The sequence below is a fragment of the Sus scrofa genome, chromosome 12 (assembly GCF_000003025.6).
Source record: "Sus scrofa isolate TJ Tabasco breed Duroc chromosome 12, Sscrofa11.1, whole genome shotgun sequence".
Classification (NCBI taxonomy): domain Eukaryota; kingdom Metazoa; phylum Chordata; class Mammalia; order Artiodactyla; family Suidae; genus Sus; species Sus scrofa.
This window is the reverse complement of record NC_010454.4, coordinates 20,307,828-20,335,034: the sequence shown is the minus strand read 5'-3', so window position 1 is coordinate 20,335,034 and position 27,207 is coordinate 20,307,828. Positions and strand designations below refer to the sequence as shown.

Genomic DNA, 27,207 nt, shown 5'->3' with positions numbered 1-27,207 from the left:
CCAGGGATTGAACCCACATCCTCTTGGATGCTAGTCGGGTTCGCTGACTGCTGAGCCACAATGGGAACGTCTACATTTTTTTAATGGATGCCACACCGACCATTTTACATTATTATTGCAGGCATTCATCACAACCACCCTGAAAAACAGAACCTCCTTTTGAATAGTGGAAGCTACCACTTTGATTTTATAGATTAGGAATCTGCATCTTAGATGAAAATAACTACCCCAGGGCACACAGATTTGTATCCAGGATTGTCTGATTCCACTGCCTATGTTTTTTTCAATTGAGATATACCAAAAAAGTCACCCTTTTACAGCATACAGTTCAGTGGTATTTAGTGTATTCACATGTTTGTGCAACCATCACACTATCTAATTCCAGAACATGGATTTACTCCCTCTCTAAAGAAACCCTGTGCCCGTTAGCAGTCACTCCCCATCCCTCCTTCCCTCGCCCCAGCCCTTGGCCCTTGGTCACTTTCACTTAATCTACCTCTGTCTCTGTGGATCTCCCTACTCTGGTCATTATATATGAATGGAATCATATGATGCATTGCCTTTTGTGTCCTGCTTCTTTCACTTAGCATATTGTTTACAGGATTTATCCATGTTGTAGCACATATCTCTACTTCACTCATTTTTATGGCTGAATATTTTCCATTGTATGTGTATACCATCTTTTGTTTTATTCATTAGTGGATGAACATATTTGAGTTGCTTTCACTTTTTGGCTGTTGTGAATAATGTGGCTTTATAAACATTCATGTACAACTGTTTTCACTTCTTTTGGGTATATACCTAGGAGTATGCACCTGGAATGGCTGGGTCATGTGGTAATTCTGACTTGGAAGAACCTCCAAACTGTTTTCCACAGCAGCCACACCACTTTACATTCCTACCAACATTTTATGAGGGTTCCAGTTTCTTCACATCCTCATCAACACTGGTTATTTTCCTTTTTAAATTATAACTGTTCTGGCATTCTTTTGTGGTACAGCAGGTTAAGGATCTGGTGGTGTCACTGCTGTGGTGTAGGTTCTATCCCTGGCCCAGGAACTTTCTGCATGCCGTAGGTGTGACCCAAAAAAAGTCCTCTACAGATAGAATTTTTTTTTTTTTTTTTGGCTTTTGTCCTTTTAGGGCCACCCCTGTGGCATATGGTTCCCAGGCTAGGGGTCTAATCGGAGATGTTGCTGCCGGCCTCCACCAGAGCCACAGCAACGCCAGATCCAAGCCACCGCATCTACGACCTATACCACAGCTCAACGGCAACTCCAGATCCTTAACCCACTGAGCGAGGCCAGGGATCGAACCCACAACCTCATGGTTCCTAGTTGGATTCGTTTATGCTGTGCCACAACGGGAACTCCCAGATAGAAATGTTAACAACTAAAATATACCCATCTAAAAACACCGGGCCTAGCTGTATAGCCCAGGTAATTCCTGTGATGGACTTTTTAAATTCTTATGCTTATTTATGCCTTCTCCTAGTCTTATAAAAATTTGGTTTTTTTGGCCACACCCTTGGTGTATGGAAATTCCTGGGCCAGGTTTCCCAGCCAGGAATCAAATTCAAGCCACAGCTGTGACCTACCCCACAGCTGAAACAACGCCAGATCTTTAACCCACTGCACCAGGCTAGAGATTAACTCGAGCCTCAGCAGCAATCCAAGCTGCTGCAGAGACAACATCAGATCCTTAACCCACTGAACCACTGCAGGAACTCCTGTATTTTCAAATAACCAGCTTTTAAGAAAAAATAATAAAATGATAAAAAAGAATAAAAGAAAAAAATCAGCTTTTGATTTGGGGTATCTTCTGTGGACTTTGTTTTGTTCTGGAAATTTCATTTCTGCTCTTTGTTGTTTTCTACTTTTTTTCTTTTTTAATTTGAACACTTAGCACATTAGTTTTTAGTCTTTTCTATTTGCATGTAAATCTATAAATTTCCCCTTAAATACCACTTTAACTGCATCCTGCGAAGTTTGATCTTTAGCATTTTCATTATCATTTCATTCTAAATATTTTAAGATTTTCATTATGATTGTTTTTCTTTGAGCTGTGAATTTAGACCTATTTTAAGATTTCCAAATATATTGTTTAACTTGGGGTTTTTTTGTTTTTTTGTCTTTTTGCCTTTTCTAGGGCTGCTCCCATGGCATGTGGAGGTTCCCAGGCTAGGGGTCTAGTTGGAGCTGTAGCCACCAGCCTACACCAGAGCCACAGCAATGCAGGATCCAAGCCACATCTGCAACCTACACCACAGCTCACAGCAACGCTGGATCCTTAACCCACTGAGCAAGGCCAGGGATCGAACCTACAACCTCACAGTTCTTAGTTGGATTTGTTAACCACTGAGCCACAAGGGGAACTTCTTTAATTTGTATTTTTGATATGGGTTTCTAACTTAATTGCATTATAATCAAAGAACATTTTATGACACCAGTTCTTTACTGGGACTTGCTGTATGACCTATTTTGTAGTCTTATTATTATCATCATTATAATTTTTTGCGACACTCATAGCATGTGGAAGTTCCCAGCTCAGGGATCAAACCTGCACCACAGCAGTGACCCAAGCTGCTGCAGTGACAATACCAGATTCTTAACCTGCTGCACCACAAGAGAACTCCCATAGCATCTATTATGTCCACTGCCCCAATTTTTTTTTTTGAGGGGGCTATTCTCCCTGAGACTTTTGGCCTGCAAAGAACATTTTATACAACTGTGTTTTGTCCAGTTTGCCTCCATTCCAGTAATATGTTGCAGTAGTGAGGGAGGGGTTTTCATCATTTTGTTGTATAACTGTTCCCAAAGCAGGTTGTATGAATCTGTAAACAATTTCTACTAGCATTGCATCATACATTGACACAAAATTAGGTTTTCACATTGAAGGACGTATTGCTTGTGATGGAGAGGAAATCGATGTATTTGAATTTTTGATATTCTGTTCGTATTTTGCAGTTAAATCCAGATGTGAATGTTTTCCAGCGGAAATTTGTGAATGAGGTTAGAAGATGTGAAGAAATGGATCGAAAGCTCCGTATGTGCATTTTGGTCTTGTATGAAGTTCCACTAGTGAGCCCTATGTCTTTGAGTCCTCTTAATAAAGGAAGATAACACTACCAGAGGAAAAGGAGAGAGGAAAAGCCTTACAGTCTGATGTGAAGATGAATTTCTTATGTATAAGTAGATGTGTGTTATTTAGGCTAGATCACTACCTAACCTTAATGAAAACTTTGACATGACAAGGCTGCAGGCTGAAAATACTGTGGGTTTGTTTGTTCGTTTTCTTATGGTAAGGATTTTGTAGCAGTACTACACTGTACAATTCTGAGAGGTAGAACCCAGAACACTGTCAACTTTAAAAGTCAGCATAGCCACCTTTTAATTTGAGCTCTTCATCAGGGAAGAATCTAACATTGGTTAAGGTCCTCTTGAGAGTTAGGATGCTCCTATACTTTATTCCATTCATTCCCCACAACATTTCTTCAAGATGAATGTTGCCTTATTTAGTAAATGAAGAAACCAAAGATCAGAGAGGTTAAGTGACTTGCCCAAGAACATAAGTGGTCATGGTGGAATCAGTGTTTGAATCCAGGTTGTCTGTCTGTCTCTAACACCCAAGATCTCATTATTTTACTCTGCCAGCTTTCAGCTAGCTGTTAGATGAATTTAGTCCTTGTGCTAAAAAATAAGTCTGTGTTTACCACATGAAACACTTTTCTGGTGTTTTGAGACCTTACTCTGTGTGTGTGTATGTGTGTGCTTTGTTTTGTTTTCTTTCATTTAACTCAAAACTGACCTGTTTTCAAATTTAATGAGACACTTATGGCCCGGAGTTGTCTGAGTAGTGCGCTAAGTGTCAAATACTCTGTTGAATCGCACTTCTCTGTAGTTCTCCTCTGCCAACAATCCTGTGACCAGAACCATCCTGCAGTGGTGGTCATGAAGGGTGGAGAGCTGCCATGGATGAGGACCAGTTTTCAGGTCAGAAGAGGGAAAGAAGACTGTAGTGGGGTGATAACCTCCTTTGGAGTAGCTGTGCTTTAGAGACTGTGAAGTAGGAGGAAGAGGAATGTGGAGAAAAAAATATTTACATGTTCTGCTTCTTTTAGGTAAAAGTATCTTTCTTAGAATGAAGCTCTCTTTAGCCAGGTTTGGAGTCTTTTTTTTTTTTTTTTCCTTCAAACTGGTAATTCCATACATGTGCAGCTGGACATAAATGTTTTGATTCTGTCTTTCTAGGATTTGTTGAGAAAGAGATAAGGAAAGCTAATATCCCAATTATGGACACTGGCGAAAACCCAGAGGTGCCCTTCCCCCGGGACATGATTGACTTAGAGGTAAACAATTCTAAGAAGGCCAGATATGTTTCTTCCTACTTAAATGCAAACATTGCTTTCCCGAGTAGATGGAGAGCAGAATGACTCTTTTTGTCCTTGTCAGTTGATTGCGAGTTTCTTCTTATGGATGGGATTAAAATGAATTCTCTATTTTATGGTATAGAGAATGCTGTGGTATCTCAAACATGCCACTACATAAATGTTTATTGGCTTATTGAAGCCTTATTGGATTAATGTTAATTTATCCAGTAATTTATTAATATCATAGACTAAACAAATAGCCAGTAGACTTTTCAATAATTATTTATCTAAAGTCTCCTGAGGAATTTAACCAAGCGTGTAATGGAATCTATAGACAAAGACCATTTTAAGCAAAAAAATTTTCGTAAAGTAAATTGCCCTGGCAAAAAGCACAGTGCAGTTGTTCCTCAGTGTCTGAGGGCGGTTGGTTCCAGGCTTTAGCTTGCATACCGAAATCTGCTGATGCTCAGGTCCTTTATATAAAATGGCTGTAGTATTTGCATAAGACCTATGCGCGTCCTCCTGTATACTTAAAATCATCTCTAGATTACTTGTAAAACCTAAAACAATGCAAATGCTATGTAAGTAGCTGTAAATCCAGTGTAAGTGCAAGGCAAATAGTTGCTGATGGCAGGCAGCTTCAAGTCTTGCTTTTTGGAACTTTCTGGAAAATGTTTTTCCCCAAATATTTTCAAACCATGGTTGCTTGAATCTGCAGATAAGGAACCCAAGGATACGGGGACTGACTGAGCTTGCTGGGTAGATACAAGATACCTTTGAACACAGCACTGTAAATCAACTATACGCTTAAAACAAAATAGAAAAGATACCTTCGAACCGTCGGGGTAGGATAGTTCTGTGGGATGGATAAATTCATCTGTCTTTCAGAGCAAACATATTGAGCTTACTTTGAGCTAATATTTGGTGGTGTTTTTTTATTTTGTTTTGTTTTTGTTTTTCTGTAGGCCAATTTTGAGAAGATTGAAAATGAACTGAAGGAAATCAACACAAATCAGGAAGCTCTGAAGAGAAACTTCCTGGAACTGACTGAATTAAAATTTATACTTCGCAAAACTCAGCAGTTTTTCGATGAGGTCAGACTATTGTTTCTTTTAGTATTTGAGCAGCTGATATTGTACCAGCACAAGTGGGCCATATTTTTATTCCAGTAATTATTTTAATTTGCTAGTTTGAAAGCAATGCCATTTTTGCACCCAGTTTTAGTTGAAGAAATGTCAGATTGTGTTCCATTTTTCATGAAGTACATAGCCAGCCATGGTTTTGTATATTTTTGCATTTTCAGCAATTTTTCATCTCAAGATGGGGAAAGGAACTCTAAAGTAGTTGTATAACATAGTTAGATGAAATTTTTACATGATATTTTAAGGTAAGTATATGCTTAAGGTTAAAGTTGAAGCAATAAGAAACATTTGGTTATACATGAAATTATAACAAAGGTTGAATCTCCTAAGCCTTTTGTCATTAAATTTTAATTTTTATCCTCTATGTTTGCTTGTCAACCTTTGAGCATGTTTTCAGGTACTTCAGACAGCATTTAATTTTTCAAGAGCTTCTCTTGATGTCATATGGAAATATTGGTAGATTTTCATATAAACTCAATTCCATCACCCTGTAGGGAAAAATGTTAATAAGTTCCTGGGTTTAAAACGTAGGTAACTGGGAGTTCCCGTTGTGGCACAGCGGAAGCAAATCCGACTAGGAACCATGAGGTTGCAGATTCGATCCTTAGCCTCCATCAGAGGATTAAGGATCCAGTGTTGCTGTGAGCTGTGGTGTAGGTTGGCAGCTGTAACTCCGATTAGACTCCTAGCCTGGGAACTTCCATATGCTGTGGGTGTAGCCCTAAAAAGATAGAGACAAAAAGAAGTAGGTAACTGGAGTTCCCACCATGGCACAGTGGTTAAGAATCTGACTATAGTGGCTCAGCTCACTGTGGAGGCAGGGTTTGCACTCCAGCCCAGTGCAGTTGGTTAAAGGATTTGGCGTTGCCACAGCTGTGGTGTAGATTGCAATTGCAGCTTGGATTCAGTCCCTGGCCCAGGAACCTCCATAAGCTGTGGGTGTGGCCATAAATTTAAAAAAAAATTATAGTAAATAAAATAAAATATAGATAACCAAGTTGCCAGATGACAACTTGCTGAGACGACCCCATGGAAAAGATTTGGGACAAAGCTTTCAGAAGACTTCCTTCTCCTAATTAAACCGGGAGAGGAGTCTTGGTGCTCAGCCTGGACATGCCCTTTTTATAAAAAGGGCAGCTCTCCTTTTTATAGGTGTCTTTTGCCACCAGATTAGCAACATCAGACATTTAAGAGAGTGTCCCAGTCATTGCTCAGTGTGCCTTTCCGTAAGTTCTTTATTTCCTTTGCTCAACCACAACAACAAAAATTAGCAAAGCTTTTAAAAGATAGAAGGCCATTTTAGTCAGCTTCTGATATGCCTTCAGTTTTAATTTCTTTTGAGGAAAAAACAACTCTCCCTAGTTCTGTAGCCTAGAGCAGAGATTTGCCAACCAGCAACATCAGCCTCACCTGGGAACAGGTCCGAATGCAACTCTTCAGTCCTCATACCACATTTATTCAGTCAGAAACTCCGAGGGTGGGGCCCAGCAGTCTGTTTTCGCAAGGTGATTCTAAGGCATGCTGGTGTGAGAACCACAGGACTAGAGAAAGTCAGCTGAAGATATGATACATTCCTCAGTAACTACGGATTTGACTCAGAGAAGCCATGCTAATTAAGAAGATCTGCTAGAGCAAGGGGAAGGGGGAAAGTTCCTATGAATTTAACAGCCAGGTCCTCCTGAGAATCAGGATCTGGCTGCCTAACAGGAGAGGGCTGCTGTGAATATTGAGTTTTCTCGCTGCGTTGAAAGTTTGAGACTGATGGTAACTTCTTTCACCAGTCCCCGATATCATCAAATTAGAGGGTGTGGGACAGTGTGATTAACTCTTTCCAAGTGTTTCAGATCTTTTGCAGCAGGCATGGCCACTTATGCCAAATGGCTTTGATGAACAAAGAATCTGGAATCCCAGTATACTCACTGCCTAAACATTGTTGTATTTATATTCATTATTTCACAGAATTAATGTGAATTGTTGGTGCATTTGATGAGCACCTACTCCTGTGACACATAAGATATGGTCCCAATGTTCAAGAAATATATCACTTAGTCATATCAGGAGCACTGCCTCTCTGTGCTCACAGATGTGTGCTTTTCTATATATGTCCAACCTACTGCCCATAGATCGAAAGTAAATCTGGCCTCAAGATCAAAGCTCAGCTACTTTTATCATTATTTGGAACTTAATTCTTTTATACCCTCTCCTTTTTTCATAACCTGCTGAGTTTAAGAATTGGGACAGGCTTCCTAGTCTAGTTCGTTCTGGGCAAAATTCTGAATAGGCTGACAAATGGACTCCCTTAAGGGAAATAATTATTTAAACTGTTAATTTTATAATTAAAAATAATAAAAACAAAATAAGAGGAACTGCTTGGGAAGATGATATAAGGTTTTTAGATTGTAGCTATGGGTTTAGGAATTTTCTTTGTGATTAATAGGTCTAAATAGGAAATGGCAATCCTGAGCAGTATGTTTATCTAAGTCTTTATGACTTTCATGCCTATGCATTTTGCATTGTTTTTCCTCTCCTACTTGTGCAAATCCAAATCTTTTTTTTTTTTTTTTTTTTCCATCTCTGGAAGTGCTTTTTTTTTTGGCTGAGTTGTGCAGCAGCTTAATGTGGGCTCTCAGTTCTCAGACCGGGGATTAAATCCAGGCCTCAGTGGTGAAAGCTCTGAATCCTAACCACTAGACCACCAGGGAACTCTCTGGAAGTATGTTTGAGCATGACTTTGGCTCTGAGAGATTCTGCTGCTTCCATCATCTGTCCCTCTCATTCCAGTGTTAAGAGTCTTCTGGTATGAACCACTCTTCCTTTTCTCTCCTAGTGCATAGTGTCTTGCCCGCTTTTGCCATTAGCTCACAGTCTCAGCCAGGTCCCTTTCGGTAGCCAAACAGTGGTCTCAGGTGTCACTGCCTTGATAGGAAACAAGGCCTCACAGAGTTAGGCCCAAGTCACATGTGAGTGCACATTGCTTTACATAATGCACAAAATAAGGAAACGGAGCTCTCAAATCTCAGAAATGTAGGTCTTTTCATTAGACTTTCTTCCATGCCTGAGATTATAATGTTTGCAAATGGCCTGAAACACTTCCAATTTTAAGCCCCTCTTTTTAACATAATTTGGTGAATATGACCAGTAATTTACAATAAGGAGTTAGCAGAAAATGGCTAAATCAGAAAATGACTCTTTCTGATCAGGGGTTATGATTGGTGAGGTGTGTAGAAAGGGAGAAGGGAACATATATTGAATATTTTTATGATCTATGATGATTACAAATTCAGTTTAGCCATTTCTTATCCAGAGCATTTAAAATGACTTGTTAATGATTATCCTTTTCTCAGTCTTCTTGCTTATGAAGAACTGTAAGAGCTGGAGAGATTTCTCTGCATCTTTTACCATAAGCACCATAACATATGAAAGCGTAAAGAAGACTGGAAAAGTAATGGTTAATGGCATGCAGATCCCTGCCTTCCTTTCCTTCTGAGTTTTCCATCCATCTGCTTTCTTTACTTTTCTTTCCCATCTGCCGTCTCCTTTGGGGCTTGAGTGAATACCTTAGGTGATGAAATGTAATTTCTTTCTCAGCATAGAGAGAAATAAAAGTGTTTGCTCTTGGCAGTTAACTTAGCTTGAACTGCATGTGCTGCTTATACTGGAGAATAGAAATAGAATGACTGAAATTCTACGTCCTTTTTCAAGGCATGTTTTTAGTATTCTTCCTGGGGGAAGGGATAAACCAGAGGGCCTACCAAGTATTTTAGAAAAACCTTGGCAGTACTTTTATTAGAGAACCCAGATTAGGATTTTTATACTTGATGACATGGTTTTAGGTATTGCTTTACAATCTCAGTTAGTGGTTCTGGACATGGTAGTTTGTTTTTTTTTTTTAACCAGGCACAGTTATTTCATTTGAAAAAGTTTATTTTCTTCTCTAAGACTTAGGATTCTTAAGTATGAAATACTGAAATTATTAATTAGAATGTTATTGCAAATTTCTATTTAATTGTAATTCTACTGAATTTTGTCCATTTTTAAATTCCCAGAGATTCCTAGGTATAGTCTAGTTGCTAAGCACTATTTGCTGTTCCATAAGTTGTCCCCTTTAGAGCACATGTGTTTACACTGAGTCTGATCTTTAGGGTTTACTTACCAGGTCTGGTGAACCATATAAGAAAGTAGGCAGGAGTCTTGTGAGTAGTAGTCAGTTTCCCTGGTTTTCACCAAGGGACATTCTAAGAGCAAATTGAAATGCAGTAGTCATCTGGATCCTCAAAGCACGTTGCCTGTGGCTTGCAGTCAGCTGATTTAAGTAGAAACAAAAAGAGTCCCCAAACTTCCATTTGACAGCAAGTGGTGCCCTGTGCCCCCTTTATCTAATCTTAACATTTTCCATATCTCACTACAGTATTTCTCTGTACCCCACCCCTTACCCTCTGACTTTACATTTCTGGTCCTGTGACTTTATCAAGTAAGTTCCCCATGTGGCTTTTGTTGATAGCAGTATTGACAGGAGTAGAATCAAATTGAAATTTGGAGTGAAAATGATAGGGAAAAATTCTCCTGACTTCTCGTTTAGTTTTTCTTTTGAAAAGGAAGATTATTCTGGCTGACTTGTAGTCTTTGGTCAGACAAGTAGTGCATAGATTTTGAAGTTAAGGAGATCAGACAGTGGAGAAGTCAGTTGGCCTTCATTTTTTAGAGCAGCTTCTCTTTCCTAAGGAGAAGAAAGGTGAGGAAGTGGACTGTGTGGAGAGAGGCTAGGAAATGTAGATAGACCTCCATCTGAGAAGGACCCGCTCCTCCTTCATTTTATGTATAAACTGTCGTGGTGGAAATCATTTTAAAGCTAAACCATCAAACGAGTCCACATGCTCTGTATCGGCTTATTATCTGTTTCTCTTCACTTCACTTGCTTTAAATTGTTGGCTTAAGCTATGTTCTCAAGAATCCTTAAACTGTAAAACCTATGTAATGTTTTAGTATTCCTAGATTCCCTGTTAGAAACTAGGACATTAGATATGTTTTTACTTTTCCATCCTTTTATGGATGCAGTGGAGGCTCATGCCTGCCCAGCTATTGTGCTGCTTATCCTTTTGGAGAAAGAAATACTCTTTTTAAGTCCCGAGGTTTGGAGCATGTTTTGCAATGACCAGGCTGAGAGTTCACATGTTCCGAGTTGTTAAATCTGGAGTCTTCCCTTTTTCCTGTTCAAGTCAGTGATGGCGCCTTGCTTTCTTCCTCGGAGAGTGAGTCTCCATCTTTCATATTCTCACACAGGAAAATTCTAGTTTGTAGCTGCCTAGAAATTTGAAGTTGAACATATCTGCAGAGCAGCCTTGTTTTTGCTCAAAAGGAACACTTCAGCTTCTATCCTCAGGCAGAGGTATTTCCTGGTACTTTCCTGGCTCATTCAGGGAAGCAATGAGAAAAATGGTTTCCACCAAGTAACAGATTTATACAGGTGTCACCATCATTTAATGTTTTTTTCCTTATTCCTTATTTCTACAACCATTTCCCCAGATGCTTTACTGGGGCAGTTGTGCTTTCTTTACCCTGTTTCTTTCCTTTGTTTTCTTCCCCTATTCTTCTTGTCTTCTTTTTGTGGGTATGTCTCTTCTCTTTTGGTGGTTTTTTTTTTTTTTCCATCTTTATTTTCTGAACTTATCTCCTGGTTCCTCGTTCCCTGCATGCCACTAACTATTTTCATTAGATATTAATTGATTTGTGAATTCAGGCTGAATTGCATCATCAGCAGATGGCGGATCCAGACCTGTTGGAAGAGTCGTCCTCCCTCCTGGAGCCAAACGAGATGGGAAGAGGCACGCCTTTAAGACTCGGGTAAGTACCACTTCAACCCTCTGTACTCAGTAGAGTCATGTTCATTTTTGTTGTTCAAAAGAGGAGTGAGGCTAGGCGTTCACCTGCTTCCAGGATGCTCTCTCTTCTGAGCCCGGTGTGAGGTATTCCTAAGTCACTTTGGATTCAGTTCCTGAGTTGTTCTGTCAGCCCTCTGCTGAGTCCAGACTTTGGCAGCCCTTTAGACACAGCAATGTGTAGCCTGCTGTTTGTCCTCTTTGCCCCCTCCTCTCACCTTCCTCCCTTCCCATGGCATAGAATCGTTCCCAATGTGGCTCTTCTCCCCACAGCTTCGTGGCTGGTGTGATTAACCGCGAGCGCATCCCTACTTTTGAGCGCATGCTTTGGCGGGTGTGCCGGGGGAATGTGTTCCTGCGGCAGGCTGAAATCGAGAACCCCCTGGAGGATCCTGTGACTGTAAGACAAGGAAATTGTGTCCCGTGGAGTAGGTCTTATAAAGGGAGCTCAGAGCAGGAATGCACCAGGTGCCACCTGAGCCTGACTCCCCAACAGAGGGGCCCTTACGTTTACCTTGCTTTGATCTGTGAATTTAGTGAACTGCTCTTTCCCTCTCCCTCCATTGTCTGCGTCCATATGATGTATACATGATGTATACGTACGCATTTCCCAGCTTTACTCTTATAGGTATTATATGGATTGGAAATATGTTTTTTCCCAGTTATTTCAGTCTTTAACTCTATACATTTTCTGTTACTTTTCTGGGACCAAAAGAAAATTTTCTATGAAAATTAGCTTAAAGCAAGATGTCTGGTTCCAGGTTTGGTAACAGCCATGTATAGAAAGAGGAGAGAATTCCTAAACTGTGACCTTTATTAGTTGATAAAACTTTAGCTGGTAAAATTTTTTGTCTGCTTGCTTGTTGGGAGAGTTAGGAACTTAAAGATTTCTATTACGCAAGATAGGATGATCTTCCCCACCCAGCGCTTTGGAAGGTAGGAACAGCTTTACATCTTGGCTTGTGACATAGTGGGAGAGAGTTCTTAATCTAAACTTACATTTAGTATGGTGAGTCCTGATTTCGCGGATGACAAGCAAAGAAGATTAAATGTTCTGCCAAAAATTTACTTCACCTTTTTATTAGTCTTATTTAGAAGTCTAGAGTTGGTTTTTAATGTTCTCAGTTATCTTTTGGGTGTCTTAAATTAGTATTCTTTTTTCAACCTAAGAAGAGAGATTGAGTTATGAGACATCTCAGAGTGGGTGGGTCATGTGAATAATCCTGGTAAATGGATTTTACCCTCGGCACTGAGGAGGAGTGTGGTGACACTTGGGTTACAGTGAGTCTCCTTACCCGAGGGGCAGTGTTATATAGTCTTACTGAAGGCTGTCCTGGTCGTGGAGACATTGCAGTCAGCAGTCACACCTAGTGTGGAGCTGTTCTCAGGAATAATTAGCCAGGTTCCTGGGCAACAGAAATGTTATTTTATCTGGGCAACAGAAACAAATTGAGGAAAGAGAGTATCTGGCTATCTGCAACAGGGCAGCTGCACAAAGAATGTATTCTAGTTTATTCCTAGAGAACTTAGGGATTTAAGAGTCCTGAGCCGTACTTTCTTCACCCCTCTTCATCCTTCCAAAGTTTTGTTTTCCTGTTATTAAAAACTCTATAGGAGAAAATGCAACCAGAGACAGTCCCGGTTAACACCCAGTACAGCTTATTTCCCTGATCTTTCCTACTAGTCCTTGCATCATACCTCAGGTGTAAACTTGGCGTTTGGAATGGAACACCTTCCTCTCTGCCCCCTAAGGTCTAAATTAGCACAGATCATGAGATCCTACATCAGCGTTCCTCCTTCCCAGCTACTCAGTTCCTTGTAGTTATTCAGTCCCCTCTGTCTGGAGTGTCCAGCATGGGAACAAGAAGGAATGGCTTCCTCTCTTTCCTCTTCTCTGTCCTCATGTTATTTAGGCAATATAAGATCTAAAGTTGAACCGATAAGTAGGACTAAATTCTACTAAGAAGAGAATCATCTTAGCATCTGTGTCAGGCAGACTTCTGGTTGAGTCTAAAGACAAGACCAGAAAGACTTTTGTGAACTAGACATTACAGGGCAAATGTTCGTGTATTGGAGCTTCAGAAGTGGATTGAGGATAATAGTTAAGGTACAGGGTTGCCATGTCCTTAAAGGATTCCAGTTGTTTCTTTATCACCAAGAAAGTAAGTTATTGAAGAAGTGTTCTTCTGGATCACGTCTGATTTCTCGGTTTTTGGTTTGGGGCCTAGGGAGACTACGTGCACAAGTCTGTGTTCATCATTTTCTTCCAAGGCGATCAGCTGAAAAACAGAGTCAAGAAAATCTGTGAGGGGTAAGAAAATCATGCCTCCCCCAAGGGTGCAGCCTTGCTACCTAACTATTAAGCCTATAGAATGGTGAAGCACAAAGCCTATTAGTCTACCTCTCGACATGGTGAATGTATCTTTTAATGACGTTAATGTTATTTTAAACAATTAGAAATGGCCCAAGTTTATTTTTTAAAAAGACCATCAAAATCAGTTTCCTTTCCTTGGAAAAAAGAAATTAAGACTCATGGTTTACAAATTCTACATTGTTCTGGGACAATGGGTCTGCATACCTAGCCGTGTATCATAGGCACCATGCCCTTAACTTTTCTGAAATTTTGCCCACAAGATCTTTTTTCTGTGCCTTTTTTCTCTAGCAATTTATAATGTAATTTGTATCACTTTTTCTTTCTTTCTTTAAAGGAGTTTAAAAGCTACAGAGAGGAGTTCCTTGTGGCTCACTGGGGTAAAGACCCAGGGTTATCACTGTTGTGGCTTGGGTCCCTGCTGTGGCTCACTGCCTGGCTCTGGAATTTCTGCATGCCGTGGGCATAGCCAAAAAGGCAAAAAGGCAAAAAAAAAAAAAAAAAAAAAAAAAAAAAAAGCTATGAGAATGTCAAGAGAGTTCAGATGTTGTTGCTCTGTCTCTAGACTCCTTCCCATAAATAGTTATTATTGATCAGTGCATCAGTTTGAACTAATCCTGTTTTGGTCCTTCTAGTAAGTTAGGATTACTTTCTGAGACTGTTAAAATTGGCCAGGTTCAGAAATTCCATTGTTCCTTAGGCTTGTCTGTACATTCCAGGTTCCGGGCCTCACTCTATCCCTGTCCTGAGACGCCACAGGAGAGGAAGGAAATGGCTTCTGGAGTTAATACCAGGATTGACGATCTCCAAATGGTACACAGAGGCCTGGAGGGGATTTGTTTTTGTAAAATGCTGTTACAGAAGACAACCCTGAGACACTAACAATTAACTTATTAGCACCTGCAGCAGCTCAGGATACTTTTATTTTGCTGTTAAGTCATTCGCTGAAACTTTTCCCCAGCTTCAATGGGGGATGACTTGACAATGGCGTTAGTCATCTTCAAATAAGACAGGGGTGCTGTGCGTATGAAGTCCCCTCCTCATGAATCTAACAAAGTAAACTTAGTTAAGAAAGTAAATCAAATAATACAGAAGTACGTATAAAGTCAGTTCTGCCTCTCACACTCAAACTCTGCCTCCAGAGGCAGCCACTCTTAACAGCTTGGTATGTACCTTTCTGGTCACCATGGATCTGAACCACAGAGTCCTGGTGTAACTCTTGTACCCTAGAAGAGACTTCGTTAGATTTTTACCAAATCGCAGTGTGTGTGGTTTGCACACACCGTGGGTTGTCACAGGGCTCTAAGGAAGGAGTCATGACATTTGCATTCACGTAAGGAAGAGGGTACCCAGTTGGAGCCTTGTTCCCTGTCATTAGAGTGTGGTGATTGCCCCCTTAAACATTGATAAACATACTTAATCCCAAAGGCAGTTCTTCTCAGCAGTGGCAGAATTGTCAGAGATATGTTGTAACTCCCATTTCAACATCTTTTCTCATCTTTCCCTCCAACGCTGTTGTATATATGACCCACCAACTTGATGTATTGCCAGCTCCTTTCAGATGCACATAACTGTTTAACCAAAGGAAGAGAATGTTTTAAGAACTGCTATTCGGGAGTTCCCGTCGTGGCGCAGTGGTTAATGAATCCGACTAGGAACCATGAGGTTGCGGGTTCGGTCCCTGCCCTTGCTCAGTGGGTTAACCATCCGGTGTTGCCGTGAGCTGTGGTGTAGGTTACAGACGCGGCTCGGATCCCGTGTTGCTGTGGCTCTGGCGTAGGGCAGTGGCTACAGCTCCGATTCAACCCCTAGCCTGGGAACCTCCATATGCCGCGGGAGCGGCCCAAGAAATAGCAACAACAACAAAAGACAAAAAAAAAAAAAAAAAAAAAAAAGAACTGCTATTCGGCAGTAAGCCGTATTAGTACAGTCTGTGTTCTAGGGCTATTCTCTCCGTTCTTAGGAGGTAGGCTTGTGGTAGATTTTAAAGAGCATGTGCAGGAGTTCCCACTGTGGCATAGTGGGCTAAGAATCTGACTGCAGCAGCTCGACTTGCTGCAGAGGTGTGGGTTCAATCCCCAGCCCAGCTCAATGGGTTAAAGGATTCAGGGTTGCCACAGCTGCGGTGTAGGTTGCAGCTGTAGCTCAGATTCAATTCCTGGCCCAGAAACTTCTGTATGCCATGAGTGCAGTCATTAAAAAAAAATAATAATGCAATATAATTATAAATGACTAGAATTTTACTTTTTAAAACACCCAACTGTATGAACTAAAATTTAAAAAGAGCTTTAAACCAGCTATGATGGAAAAAAAAATAAAAATCATTATATTAAAAAAAATAAAAAGAGCTTGAGTATCAAGTAGTGAGGTGTGGGGGTAGGGGATAGGGAAAAAGAAAAGCAAATGAAACATTGCTTGCAAGTTTATGTAGTATCCTTTCAGAAGTTTAAATAATAATTGTGAAATTGTCAACAGCCAGAAGGAGAGAAAGTACCTTTGTTCTTTTTTTTGTAAACCTCTTGTGGAAGTTACTTTCTACTGCCCAAGACAGTTTCTCAGGGAGCAGTTACTACTTTTTTCCTAGACTGACTTGAAAAGTCAGCTGTGATGGAGACTTGTGCCAAAATGATTAATACGTCATTTTATTCCTCCTCAGACAAATGTGGAGATTTAAGATAGATTCTCGGGCAGAAATGTGAGTGGTGGGTTGCTTGCCCAATTTTGACTTCGCTCCCCTTCGGCTCTAGACAGATGTTAAACGTTTGGTGATAAATGAGGCAGTAGAATGGAAAGTGTCCCTGCCCTTCCTCCCATTCTGGCCTTGGCCAGGTGATTCCTCCAGGGGAATTCTCTACCATTTCCAAAGGACCAGCTGTGAAACTCTTTCCCTCCAAGAAGCCTGACCGGAAAATAAAGCCTGATCAGCTCCATGCTGTCAGTGGTATGTGACAGTGGAAATGCCTTCTAAAGGCCGAGGTGTCTGCGTCTTCTCCTCCTCCCTGGCACAGAGTCTGTCTTGGCATAGGCAGCAATGGCAGTCAGCAGTGCCTCTGTCCCATGTGCCCTGATGCTGGCTTATGTGCAGGGCCTTCTGCAGCTTGCTGTTCTTAAGTATGGATTTGACACCTTGGTCTGCTCCTGGGGCTGTGAAGCTGACGTCTTCCAGTCTCAGTCACAGGCTCCACGTGGAAAGTCGTGGCTCTTTAATGATCCAGATAAAAGCCAGTGACCTACGCTGTTTTGCCATGGATTTGGTGAGATTAACTGTAGAGAGAAAAGCTAAAACTGTTTTCTCAGATTTCTCTTTAGCTCGAAGCTAAATAAAAATGTTAGTAATTGGAACTCTAATTTCTTTAAAAACAAAATAAAACAAAAGCCATTCTAGCCTGAAGAAGGAAAAAAACCAGATTGCCAGCAACCTTTCTCAGAAAGCTGTGCCTCTTTGCTCTTCATATCCTAAATCTAAGGATATTGGTAGGATCCCTCTCTTGCTCCTTTCTCTCCCAAAAGGTTCTGAATCAAACAGAGGATCACCGCCAGAGGGTCCTGCAGGCGGCTGCTAAGAACATCCGAGTCTGGTTCATCAAGGTGCGGAAGATGAAGGCCATCTACCATACTTTGAACCTGTGCAACATAGACGTGACCCAGAAGTGCTTGATTGCGGAGGTCTGGTGCCCTGTCACTGACCTTGACTCCATCCAGTTTGCACTCAGAAGGGGCACGGTGAGTCCCCCACAGCTAGTAGTGCAGCCTGCAGCCAGGAAGAGAGAGGTTCCTATTGATCAGTTACATCTTTGTGACATTTTTAGTCTCAGCATTCTTTGATATACTCATCTTGTATCCTGGCAGTATATTTCATGTACCCTTATTTTCCAAATGTAGAAATTGCAATTCAAAAAAGATTAAATGGAGTTCCTGTCGTGGCACAGTGGTTAATGAATCCGACTAGGAACCTTAAGGTTGCAGGTTCGATCCCTGGCCTTGCTCAGTGGGTTAAGGTTCCAGCGTTGCTGTGAGCTGTGGCGTAGGTCAAAGACGCGGCTCGGATCCCGTGTTGCTGTGGCTGTGGTGTAGGCCAGCGGCTACAGCTCTAATTAGACCCCTAGCCTGGGAACCTCCATATGCCGCGGGAAGCAGCCCTAGAAAAGGCAAAAAGACAAAAAAAAAAAATAAAAGATTAAATCATTTGATCATATCCATGACCCTTTAGGCTAGCTCATGACCAGAATCATGAATTTCCCGAACCACTTTCTCTGTCCATTAGACTAGTTCCATAGCATAACCCTCACAGTTCCAGTTAGTACTTAATTAGAGCTTGCACCCTGTCCTAGGCATAGTCAAGGAGCCAAGAGGTGTAGAGATGTAAAAAATAAGCCCTCACATATCTTGGAGGGACTGATGTGTGAACATACAGGAGAGTCATTTGTCTGTGGAGGGAAGGAAGGTGCTAGCTTTTCCAACTAGAATGATTAGAAAAAGCTTTAAAAGGTGACATTTACTGAGGCCTTTGAAGAATAGGTAAGATATTATTGGCAACGATGAAGAAAACAGTATTGGAGTTCCCTGGTGGCTCAGCAGTTAAGGATCTGGCATTGTCACCACAGTGGCTCAGGTTACTGCCATGGTATAGGTTTGATACCTGGCCTAGGAACTTTCACATGCTGCGGGCATGCCTCCTCCAACCACCACCACCACCAAAAAAGAATCAGGGACAAAGGCAGAAAGTACAGTACAACATGTGTGGCTGGGCCAAAACAGAAATTGTAACAGGTGAGCTAAAAGAGCAGAAGGTAAACCTGGGTTGGGTAAACTGGAACCTAATTGTGAAGGGTTTTTAATACCAGGTTAGTGGGTTTAAATTTTACCCCAGAGGAAGTGGAGGGGCAGTGGAAATTAATTAGCTGTGAAAAGACATGATAGAAGCAGTTTTAAAAGAGTAATTCATTGACAGTATCTGGGTTGGATTGGAGTAGAGAGAGTCTAGAGGTGAGGGGTCAGTTAGGAGGTTATTGTCAACACAGAGTAGTGATAATGACCCCTGTGGTAAGATGTGGCAGTGGGAAAAGCAGATAAAGATGAGTTTGTGAGACATTCTGAAGGAAGTATCAACAGGTGTACTTGGTACTTGTGCAGGAGAAATACAAGGAGAGAAAAGTAAAAATATTTCTGAAGCATCAAAGCTGAGTGGCTGGTAGAATAAGGTTCCACTATTGGAAGTGAAAGTTCAGCAAGAGGAACTTATTGATAGAGGGAAGATGGTAAGTTCAGTTTTAATAACATTGAGGGGGCTGGACAGAAATCCACATGGAAATGTCAAGCTGAAAGTGGGATAGGTTCTCAAAAGGAAGGACTCCATGAGGTTGGAAGGGAATGAGACCCTTCCAGAGAGAAAATAAGGGGCTAATAATAGAACCTCCGGGGCTCTACAGTGTTACAGACAGGGGAGGAAGAGCCAGCAGAGAGACAGGAAAGGCATGGTTAGTGGGCAGAAGAGGAAGATCTTCAGTGTCAGGGGCTTGCATGTAAGAGAAAAGACCTTTGGATCTGGTGATGAGTCAGCTACTTTGACCAAGCGTGCTTAGGGATTAGGAAATTAAGAATAGGTGGTGAAGGAGGAAAGTCAGGAATAACTTCGCTTTTTCCGTGAAAGGAGGTAAGAACAGTGATACTTGTGGACAGGCAGGTAAGGCTGTCTCCAGTGAAGGTTACATGTTGTAAAATTCTTTTTTTTCTCATAGTAAGAATATTCTTTCTGAGACTTAATTTAAATCTTTCATTGTAAATTTTAGAGCTAGTTCCAGTTTCCCCAAAGCCTGGAAAGATTGCAATATAGTTTGCATGAAAGAAAATATTCATAGTTTATGTGTGCTGTTTGATGGGCTTTGATAAATATATACTCATGGGTAACCACCACTGCAATTAGGAGGATGACCAGTTCTGATACATGTGCTTCATGTCTCCCAGGAACACAGTGGTTCCACCGTGCCCTCCATTCTGAACAGGATGCAGACAAACCAGACTCCCCCAACCTATAACAAAACCAACAAGTTCACATGCGGCTTTCAGAACATAGTGGATGCTTACGGAATTGGAACTTACCGAGAGATAAATCCGGGTAAAAATGCTTGAATCTTTTCCCTCTAGAGGTGTTTTTTTGTTTTTTGTTTTTTTTCATTTATTTATTTATTTTTAGGGCCACACCCACAGCATATGGAAATTCCCGGGCTGGGGGTCGAATTGGAGCTGCAGCTGCCAACTTATGCCACAGCCCCAGCAACGCCAATTCTAAGCCGCATCTGCTACCTACATCACAGCTCATGGAAGCACTGGATCCTTAGCCTCCTGAGCGGGGCCAGGGATCAAACCCGTGTCCTCACGGATACTAGTCAGGTTCGTTACTGCTGAGCCACAGCAGGAACTCTTAGAGGTTTTATTCTTTGTTTGTTATTTCTTTTAATGCCTCACTTTGTTTTTTTTTTTTTTTTTTTTGGCCCCACCCATGGCATGCTGAAGTTCCCTGGCCAGGGATTGAACCACAGCAATGACTCAAGCTGATGTAGTGACAATGCCTGATCCTTAACCCTCTGTGCCACCAGGGAACTCCTAATGCCTCACTTTAAATGAAATAGAACAGCTGGCTTAAAACTAAAGATGTTGTCAAGACCTTACCACTTGTGTAATTCCTGTGAAGAGGTGCCTGTTTGTATGTAGGGAGTGAGCTTTATGGCTGGATGGCTCTCCCTTAGGAGGTGGTGGTATTTGAAATTTATAGGAATGAGCTCAGTGGATTGGATTCCTGTTTGCCCTCACAGCTGTATAACACCTGGCTTTCTCTCATGCACCATTTGGTGGAACTGCTTTCAGCAAAATGTTTTTTCCAAGATAATTGTTATTTTATTTTAATTTTTTTTGTCTTTTTTTGCCTTTTCTAGGGCCACTGCCTCCGCATATGGAGGTTCCCAGGCTAGGGGTCGAATCGGAGCTGTAGCTGCTGGCCTACACCTGAGTCACAGCAGCGCAGGATCCGAGCCGCGTCTGTGACCTACACCACGGCTCACGGCAACACCGGATCCTTAACCCACTGAGCAAGGCCAGGGATCGAACCCTCAACCTCATGGTTCCTAGTCGGATTTGTTAAGCACTGAGCCACAAAGGGAACTCCTCCAAGATAATTGTTATTTTAAAATAGCTTCTCTGTTCCACGTTAGACAGAAAATACAGCACTTACTGACCATTTAAGGTGCAAGGAAGATTTCTCGTTAGTTGGGAGAGTTAATGATTAAATCAAATGTCTGAGAATTCACTTTTGTTAGGAGCCTTCTGCAGGACCTGCTCGGCTTTGGTTCTGGGCTTTCTCCCACTTACCCAGTAGCTTTATTCAGCTCTTTGCTGCACATGGAAGGAAAGCTGGCCTGCACCAGGAGCATTGTCTCAGGGGTGAGAAAAAAGAAATGGAAGAACAAACCACCTGTTTACCAAGGCTAGAGATGGAACTTTCATTTCCTGTTTTTTTTTTTTTTTTTTTTTTTTTCAGCTGCCTTCATTGCGTGTGGAAGTTCCCGGACCAGGGATCGAACCCTTGCCACAGCAGTAATCAGAGCCACTACAATGACAACACCAGGTCCTTAACCCACTGGGCCACTAGGGAACTCCTTCCTGTATTGTTCTTTGTTGAAAATCCTGGCAATAGCTGGGATGCCATCAGAGCTGCTTGTGAGGCTCTGCAGATCCTGCCCTGGAGGTGATTTTCTGGGAGTCTGACCAACAGCTTGGGAACAAGTCACCTTATATTGACCTTAGAGTACAGTAAGAATGTGCTATGTTGGGAGTTGTTGCAGTTTTCCATACTTTGTCTTTTCCTTCTTTGGTTTCTTTACAGCTCCATATACCATCATCACTTTCCCTTTTCTATTTGCTGTGATGTTTGGAGACTTTGGCCATGGCATTTTGATGACCCTTTTTGCTGTATGGATGGTGTTAAGGGAGAGCCGGATTCTTTCCCAGAAGAATGAGAATGAGGTAATGTTTTGTTTTTCTTTTTGATAGAAGCATAATTTGATTATTTTCTTGATGTATCTAATATTTTTCTCCTACAATCTTTGGCTACATACCATCATTGTCTCGTCATAGGGCAGCAAAATTATAAGAATTTGTGCAGACCGAAGGGTAATTCAGTCTTTCCTTTAGCATGATTGATGGAAATGTTTATTTTATTTTTAATTTTTATTTATTGAGATATAATTGATTTACAACATTAGTTTCAGGTGTACAACAGTGTTTGAAAATTTTTATGAATTATATTCCATTTATATTATTAAAATATTGGCTCTCTTCCCTGTGCTGTACAGTATCTCCTTGTAGCTTATTTATTTTCTGCACAGTAGTTTGTACCTCTTGGCTGCCTACCGCATCTTACCCGTCTTCCCTTCTCTCTCCCCACCAGTAACCACTAGTTAATTCAAGAAGGAGATAATGTTTCAGTTATATTTGCCTTGATCTGAAACTTTCTCAAGCATTCACTGTGAAAATTATGATGTGGACGTCTTTTATCCATGAATTTACCCAGAGGTTATAGAGACTATTTAGAGAATAGAGACATTTGTTCATTTTAATGCTAAAGAGGCCACGTGCTATGAAAGTAAATTTCTTTTTAGTGTTGTATTTTGGTCTTTAAGCTCCCTGACCCAGAATGAGATAAATGGTGTGAGAGGAAGGGTCTGGTATGTTCTGAATGACATAGTCACAATGTGAGCTTCAGCGAGTGTGTCTCATTGACATCTTTCTTCTGGCTCCCAGATGTTCAGCACTGTGTTCAGTGGCCGGTACATTATTCTGTTGATGGGTATCTTCTCCATCTACACTGGCCTCATCTACAATGATTGCTTTTCCAAGTCTCTTAATATCTTCGGGTCATCCTGGAGCGTACGGCCAATGTTCGATGGATATAATTGGACGTAAGTTGCAAAGAAGCCAAAAGTCAAAGTTTATTCCTGTCATGTTCAGCTCTGGTTTTCCAGACAAGTGGTGAACTAACACTTCTTTAGGAAATGGTTGACACTGTTTTTGTTCCAGAAGAATGCAGTGTCTTCTCTTATTTAAGCTCCAGCCTGAGAAGTGCTTGTGATTTGTTCAGCCGTGTCAAGGAACTGAAACTAAATTAGGCACATTGATTCTTTTTGTAAATTAAAAGCAGATTCCCCAGTTTCCCTACCTGGTCTCCCATGTGTGTTTAATTTTCCTTTTTGTGATCTCTGATCCCTTCTCACTCTCTGGTGCTAATCCCTCCTCTTTCATTGAAGAGTCAAGAGAGCTGTGGTAGTTTCTTTTGGGATCAGTTTGTGGATCCCAATAGTTTCTCTCTCTTGATAAAGAATAAATGTGGGAGTTCCCATTTGTGGCTCAGTGGTAATGAACCCAACTAGTATCCATGAGGACGCGGGTTTGATCCCTGGCCTTGCTCAGTGGGTTAAGGATCCGGCATTGCTGTGAGCTGTGGTGTAGGTCACAGGTGCAGCTCAGATCTGGCATTCCTGTGGCTGTGGCATAGGCTAGGAGCTGCAGCCCTATGATTCGACCCATAGCCTGGAAACTTCCATATACCGCATGTGGGGCCCTAAAAAGAAAAAGAAAAAAAAAAAAAAAAAAAAGGAAAGAAAAATAAATAAATAAATAAATAAATAAATAAATGCAGCTTTTCTCCTAACATGGTAGGGAAGAGACGCTTCGGGGGAATCCTGTCCTCCAGCTGAATCCAGCTGTTCTTGGAGTTTTTGGTGGACCATATCCTTTTGGCATTGATCCAGTAAGAGCACTTATTTTCTGTATGTCTAATACCAAATTTTTTAACTGTAAGCCAGAAGTGAGAGAATTAAAATGAAGATAAACTGGGAGTTCCCATTGTGGCTCAGCAGTAGCAAACCTAACTGGTACCATAGGACACAGGTTCGCTCCCTGGCCCTGCTCAGTGGGTGAAGGATCTGGCATTGCCGTAAGCTGCAGTGTAGGTTTCAGACTCAGCTCAGATCCTGCATTGCTCTGGCTGTGGAGTGGGCTGGCAGCTACAGCTCCAATTCAGCCCCTAGCCTGGGAACTTCATATGCTGCAGGTGTGGCCCTAAAAAAATAAAAGTAAAAAAATGAAGATAAATTGTTATTTGGATGTTAGATAACATATTTTTTGAAAACCTCAGTGTAGCTGTCCAGTACTTTAAAGCTACAAGAGACCCAAATGCCTTGGGGAGCCAAATAATTTTTCCTGCACTGCTTATTTTAGAGGCGACTAATAATATTGACCCTGGGAAGTTTGATTTTCAAGATTCCTTCCCAGTTTATTTCTGTTTAACTTAGTTTGGTTTTTATTTTTAGTAGATGTTTTAACAAAGCAAAAATAGCTCTTTTCTATGGATTTTAGATTTCCATTCTTTACATAGTTACAAAAACTTATCCCAGAAATTTATTTTTTTAAATGCTTAGGCAGATAAAGTATGATCATGTCTTTTATATTGTGTGCCTAAAAAGGGGCGGGGGTATTTAAGTCTAAGCATTAGACTGTAAGGATTACAGAATTCCAGAGGAAAAGCAGACCATTATAGATAAGAAAGATTAAGGTTTCTTGTAAAAAAAAAAAAAATGGGAATCTGGCCTTTGAAAAATATTTCACATTGTTGTAGGTGAGGAGAACTATGTGCAAAACCACGGAGGTAGGGAGATACCAAGTAATTATTTTAATTATTGTAGAAGCTAATGTTACTGAAATGCTCACTATGGGCCAGGCATTGTACTGAGCCCTCAGCATATCTGATTTACCCCCAAACAATTCTATCAGGTAGATACTGCTATCTGTGTTATACAGATGAGGAAACTAAGGCCTAGAGATTTAATAACATTTCTCATTTGTATTTAGCAGATATTTACTAAATCCCTATTGTCTGAAAGGCATAGTGTCTGCTGGGGGAATCAACGTAGTTCTAAGGCATAGTTCCTGCCCTCAAGTAGTTTGGAGTCTAATAATAATATTACCCCACATTTACATAGCGTTCTGTAGGAACAAAGTTTTGTCTGCAGACATCTCATTTGCTGCCTAGAGGGTTGATACGGAGTTTAAAGTGCCTGTGGGACGACACCCAGGTGTTATCTATGTCCTTCAGGCGTGTGGAATTGTAGAACTTCAGGCAAGACGAGGGCTACGGAGAGAACCAGCCACAAGCTTTCAGGTTGGAGGTCACTGAGGATGACCTCTTCACAAAGAGGCCAGTTCAGGAAAATATGCCAGCTGCACGGTGGAAGATCTGGCTTATCAGGGTACAGAGTTTGTACTTTATCATGGCACTTCTAGGAGGTTAGAGTGGCACTTCTAGGAGGTTTTGGCACAGGTTTTGTGACTGCATCAGAGTCATGATTTAGGAGACATAATCTGATGGCCAAGTGGAGGCAAAACAGTCAGGAAATTTTTTACAGGTGTCCAGGCCTTGGGTGACAAGGCTTAAGGTAATTAATATTTAAAAATAGGTGGAACAACAGCACCACTGGGTTTCAGTCAAGAAAACACAGATTGTGGGAGCATCTATAAGATAAATGTCCTAATTTCTTCCACAAATATTTTGTAAAAATAATAAAGGACAGCTGGAGGGAGAACAGAGACTTAAAAGCTGTATCAGCAATGACAGTGTATGGACCTTAACTGGGCCCTTCTGTGAATAAATGAAGTGTAAAAACATATGGAAAAAAAAATGGATACAATCAGGAAAATTTGAATACTATCTCATGATACTAAAGAATCATTGTTAATGCTTTGGAGTATGATACCAGTATTGTGGTCTTGTTTTAAAAATAAGTTTTTACCTTTAGAGATCCATACTGAAATATTTACAGGTAAAATGAATGCTGTCTGGACTTTGCTTCAAAATAATATGGCGGAGGGGGGTGGGTTGGGGCTGTGATCAAACAGGATTGACTGGGAGTCGATAAGTAGTGGTTGAAGCCAGGCTGTGGATACATGGGAGTTTGTTGTACTGTTCTCTCTACTTACATATATGTTTAGAATTTTTTATAATAAAAAAAAAAATCTTTTAAAAAAAATTTTTAGGGAACACCAATTTTTTACAATAGGTGGCTATTTTTCCATTTGTGAGCTCTTTGTAATGCCTTTTCTTGGGTTGTGACAGATTTGGAACATTGCCACCAATAAGCTGACCTTCCTCAACTCCTTTAAGATGAAGATGTCTGTTATCCTTGGTATCATCCACATGATGTTTGGAGTCAGCCTGAGCCTTTTCAACCATATGTGAGTCGTTCGACCTGTCATAAGAATGCAGTGCTTTTGCCTAAAGAAATCATAACATCTTTGGGAAGGAAGTGCTTTTATAAAAATCTCATTTCTTTACATGAGGCTTACTGAGCATTAGTCCCTTAACAATGTGCAAATTGTACTAAAGATCTTTGACAAAACCTTATATAATTGTCATCAAAATGAGTTATGTTTTTTCCCCTTCATGTGTTTCTCACAGAAACTTAAGAACTGTGGGCTCAGAACATGCTAGATTTCCCCACCTCTTTCTTATGGTCAATTAATGAGGGTGGTACTGGTGCTGTTCAAGGTACAAAAGTTTGGAAGTCATGGTTAATCCTGCTTATCTCTGTTGCCTCCGGTGCCTCAGGCTGTTGCTTCTTAAAGTGATAAACCCAGAATTGAGGGAGTATTGGTAGGAAATGTAGTGGACACTCCATTTGGTGTAGGCGTGATCCTGGGCCTGTTCACCTTTAACATTTTTCTCCTCTCTTACTTTTTAGTTATTTCAAGAGGCCGCTGAATATCTACTTTGGATTTATCCCAGAAATAATCTTCATGACTTCTTTGTTTGGCTATTTAGTTATCCTTATTTTTTACAAGTGGACAGCCTATGATGCTCAGACGTCTGAGAAAGCACCAAGCCTTCTGATCCATTTCATAAACATGTTTCTCTTTTCCTACGGGGACTCTGGTAATTCGATGCTGTATTCTGGACAGGTGCGCCAACCCAGAGGTGGACTGTCTTAGGTGGTTATCCTAGGTCAGGAAACCAGATGTTTCTGGAAAAGCCTTTAGAAATCCCTTTCTAGGGAGTTCCCGTCGTGGTGCAGTGGTTAACAAATCCTACTAGGAACCATGAGGTTGCAGGTTCCATCCCTGGCCTCGCTCAGTGGGTTAAGGATCCAGCGTTGCCGTGAGCTGTGGTGTAGGTCGAAGACGCGGCTCGGATCCCGCATTGCTATGGCTCTGTTGTAGGCCAGCGGCTACAGCTCCGATTTGACCCCTAGCCTGGGAACCTCCATATGCCATGGGAGCGGCCCAAGACATGGCAAAAAGACCAAAAAAAAAAAAAAAAAAGAAAAGAAATCCCTTTCTCTAGTATTTGGTTTTTAGTCCACACATCCAGATCTAAATTTAGCCCATCCTCCTTCATTGGGAGGG

At 41.1% G+C, this 27,207-nt stretch overlaps 1 protein-coding gene across 9 annotated transcripts in view; it reads left to right on the top strand.

Moving 5' to 3' along the window:
- Positions 1 to 27,207, top strand: part of ATP6V0A1 (ATPase H+ transporting V0 subunit a1) — a 55,734-nt gene that overhangs the window by 9,108 nt on the left and 19,419 nt on the right. For 6 of the 9 annotated variants that reach the window (XR_001299859.2, XR_001299858.2, XM_005668802.3 and 3 more), the window contains exons 3-16: positions 2,967 to 3,045; positions 4,251 to 4,348; positions 5,335 to 5,463; positions 11,249 to 11,352; positions 11,661 to 11,787; positions 13,616 to 13,698; positions 14,478 to 14,571; positions 17,269 to 17,481; positions 19,723 to 19,873; positions 21,638 to 21,777; positions 22,555 to 22,712; positions 23,470 to 23,560; positions 25,922 to 26,040; positions 26,547 to 26,763. Coding sequence is in view for 7 of the 9 variants with exons in the window: in XM_005668802.3 (XP_005668859.1) it covers positions 2,967 to 3,045; positions 4,251 to 4,348; positions 5,335 to 5,463; positions 11,249 to 11,352; positions 11,661 to 11,787; positions 13,616 to 13,698; positions 14,478 to 14,571; positions 17,269 to 17,481; positions 19,723 to 19,873; positions 21,638 to 21,777; positions 22,555 to 22,712; positions 23,470 to 23,560; positions 25,922 to 26,040; positions 26,547 to 26,763 (1,803 nt within the window). In the remaining 2 variants the exon portion in view is untranslated. The remainder of the gene's footprint in view (positions 1 to 2,966; positions 3,046 to 4,250; positions 4,349 to 5,334; positions 5,464 to 11,248; positions 11,353 to 11,660; positions 11,788 to 13,615; positions 13,699 to 14,477; positions 14,572 to 17,268; positions 17,482 to 19,722; positions 19,874 to 21,637; positions 21,778 to 22,554; positions 22,713 to 23,469; positions 23,561 to 25,921; positions 26,041 to 26,546; positions 26,764 to 27,207) is intronic. The other 3 variants (XM_003482977.4, XM_005668803.3, XM_021066982.1) reach the window with 1 other exon arrangement.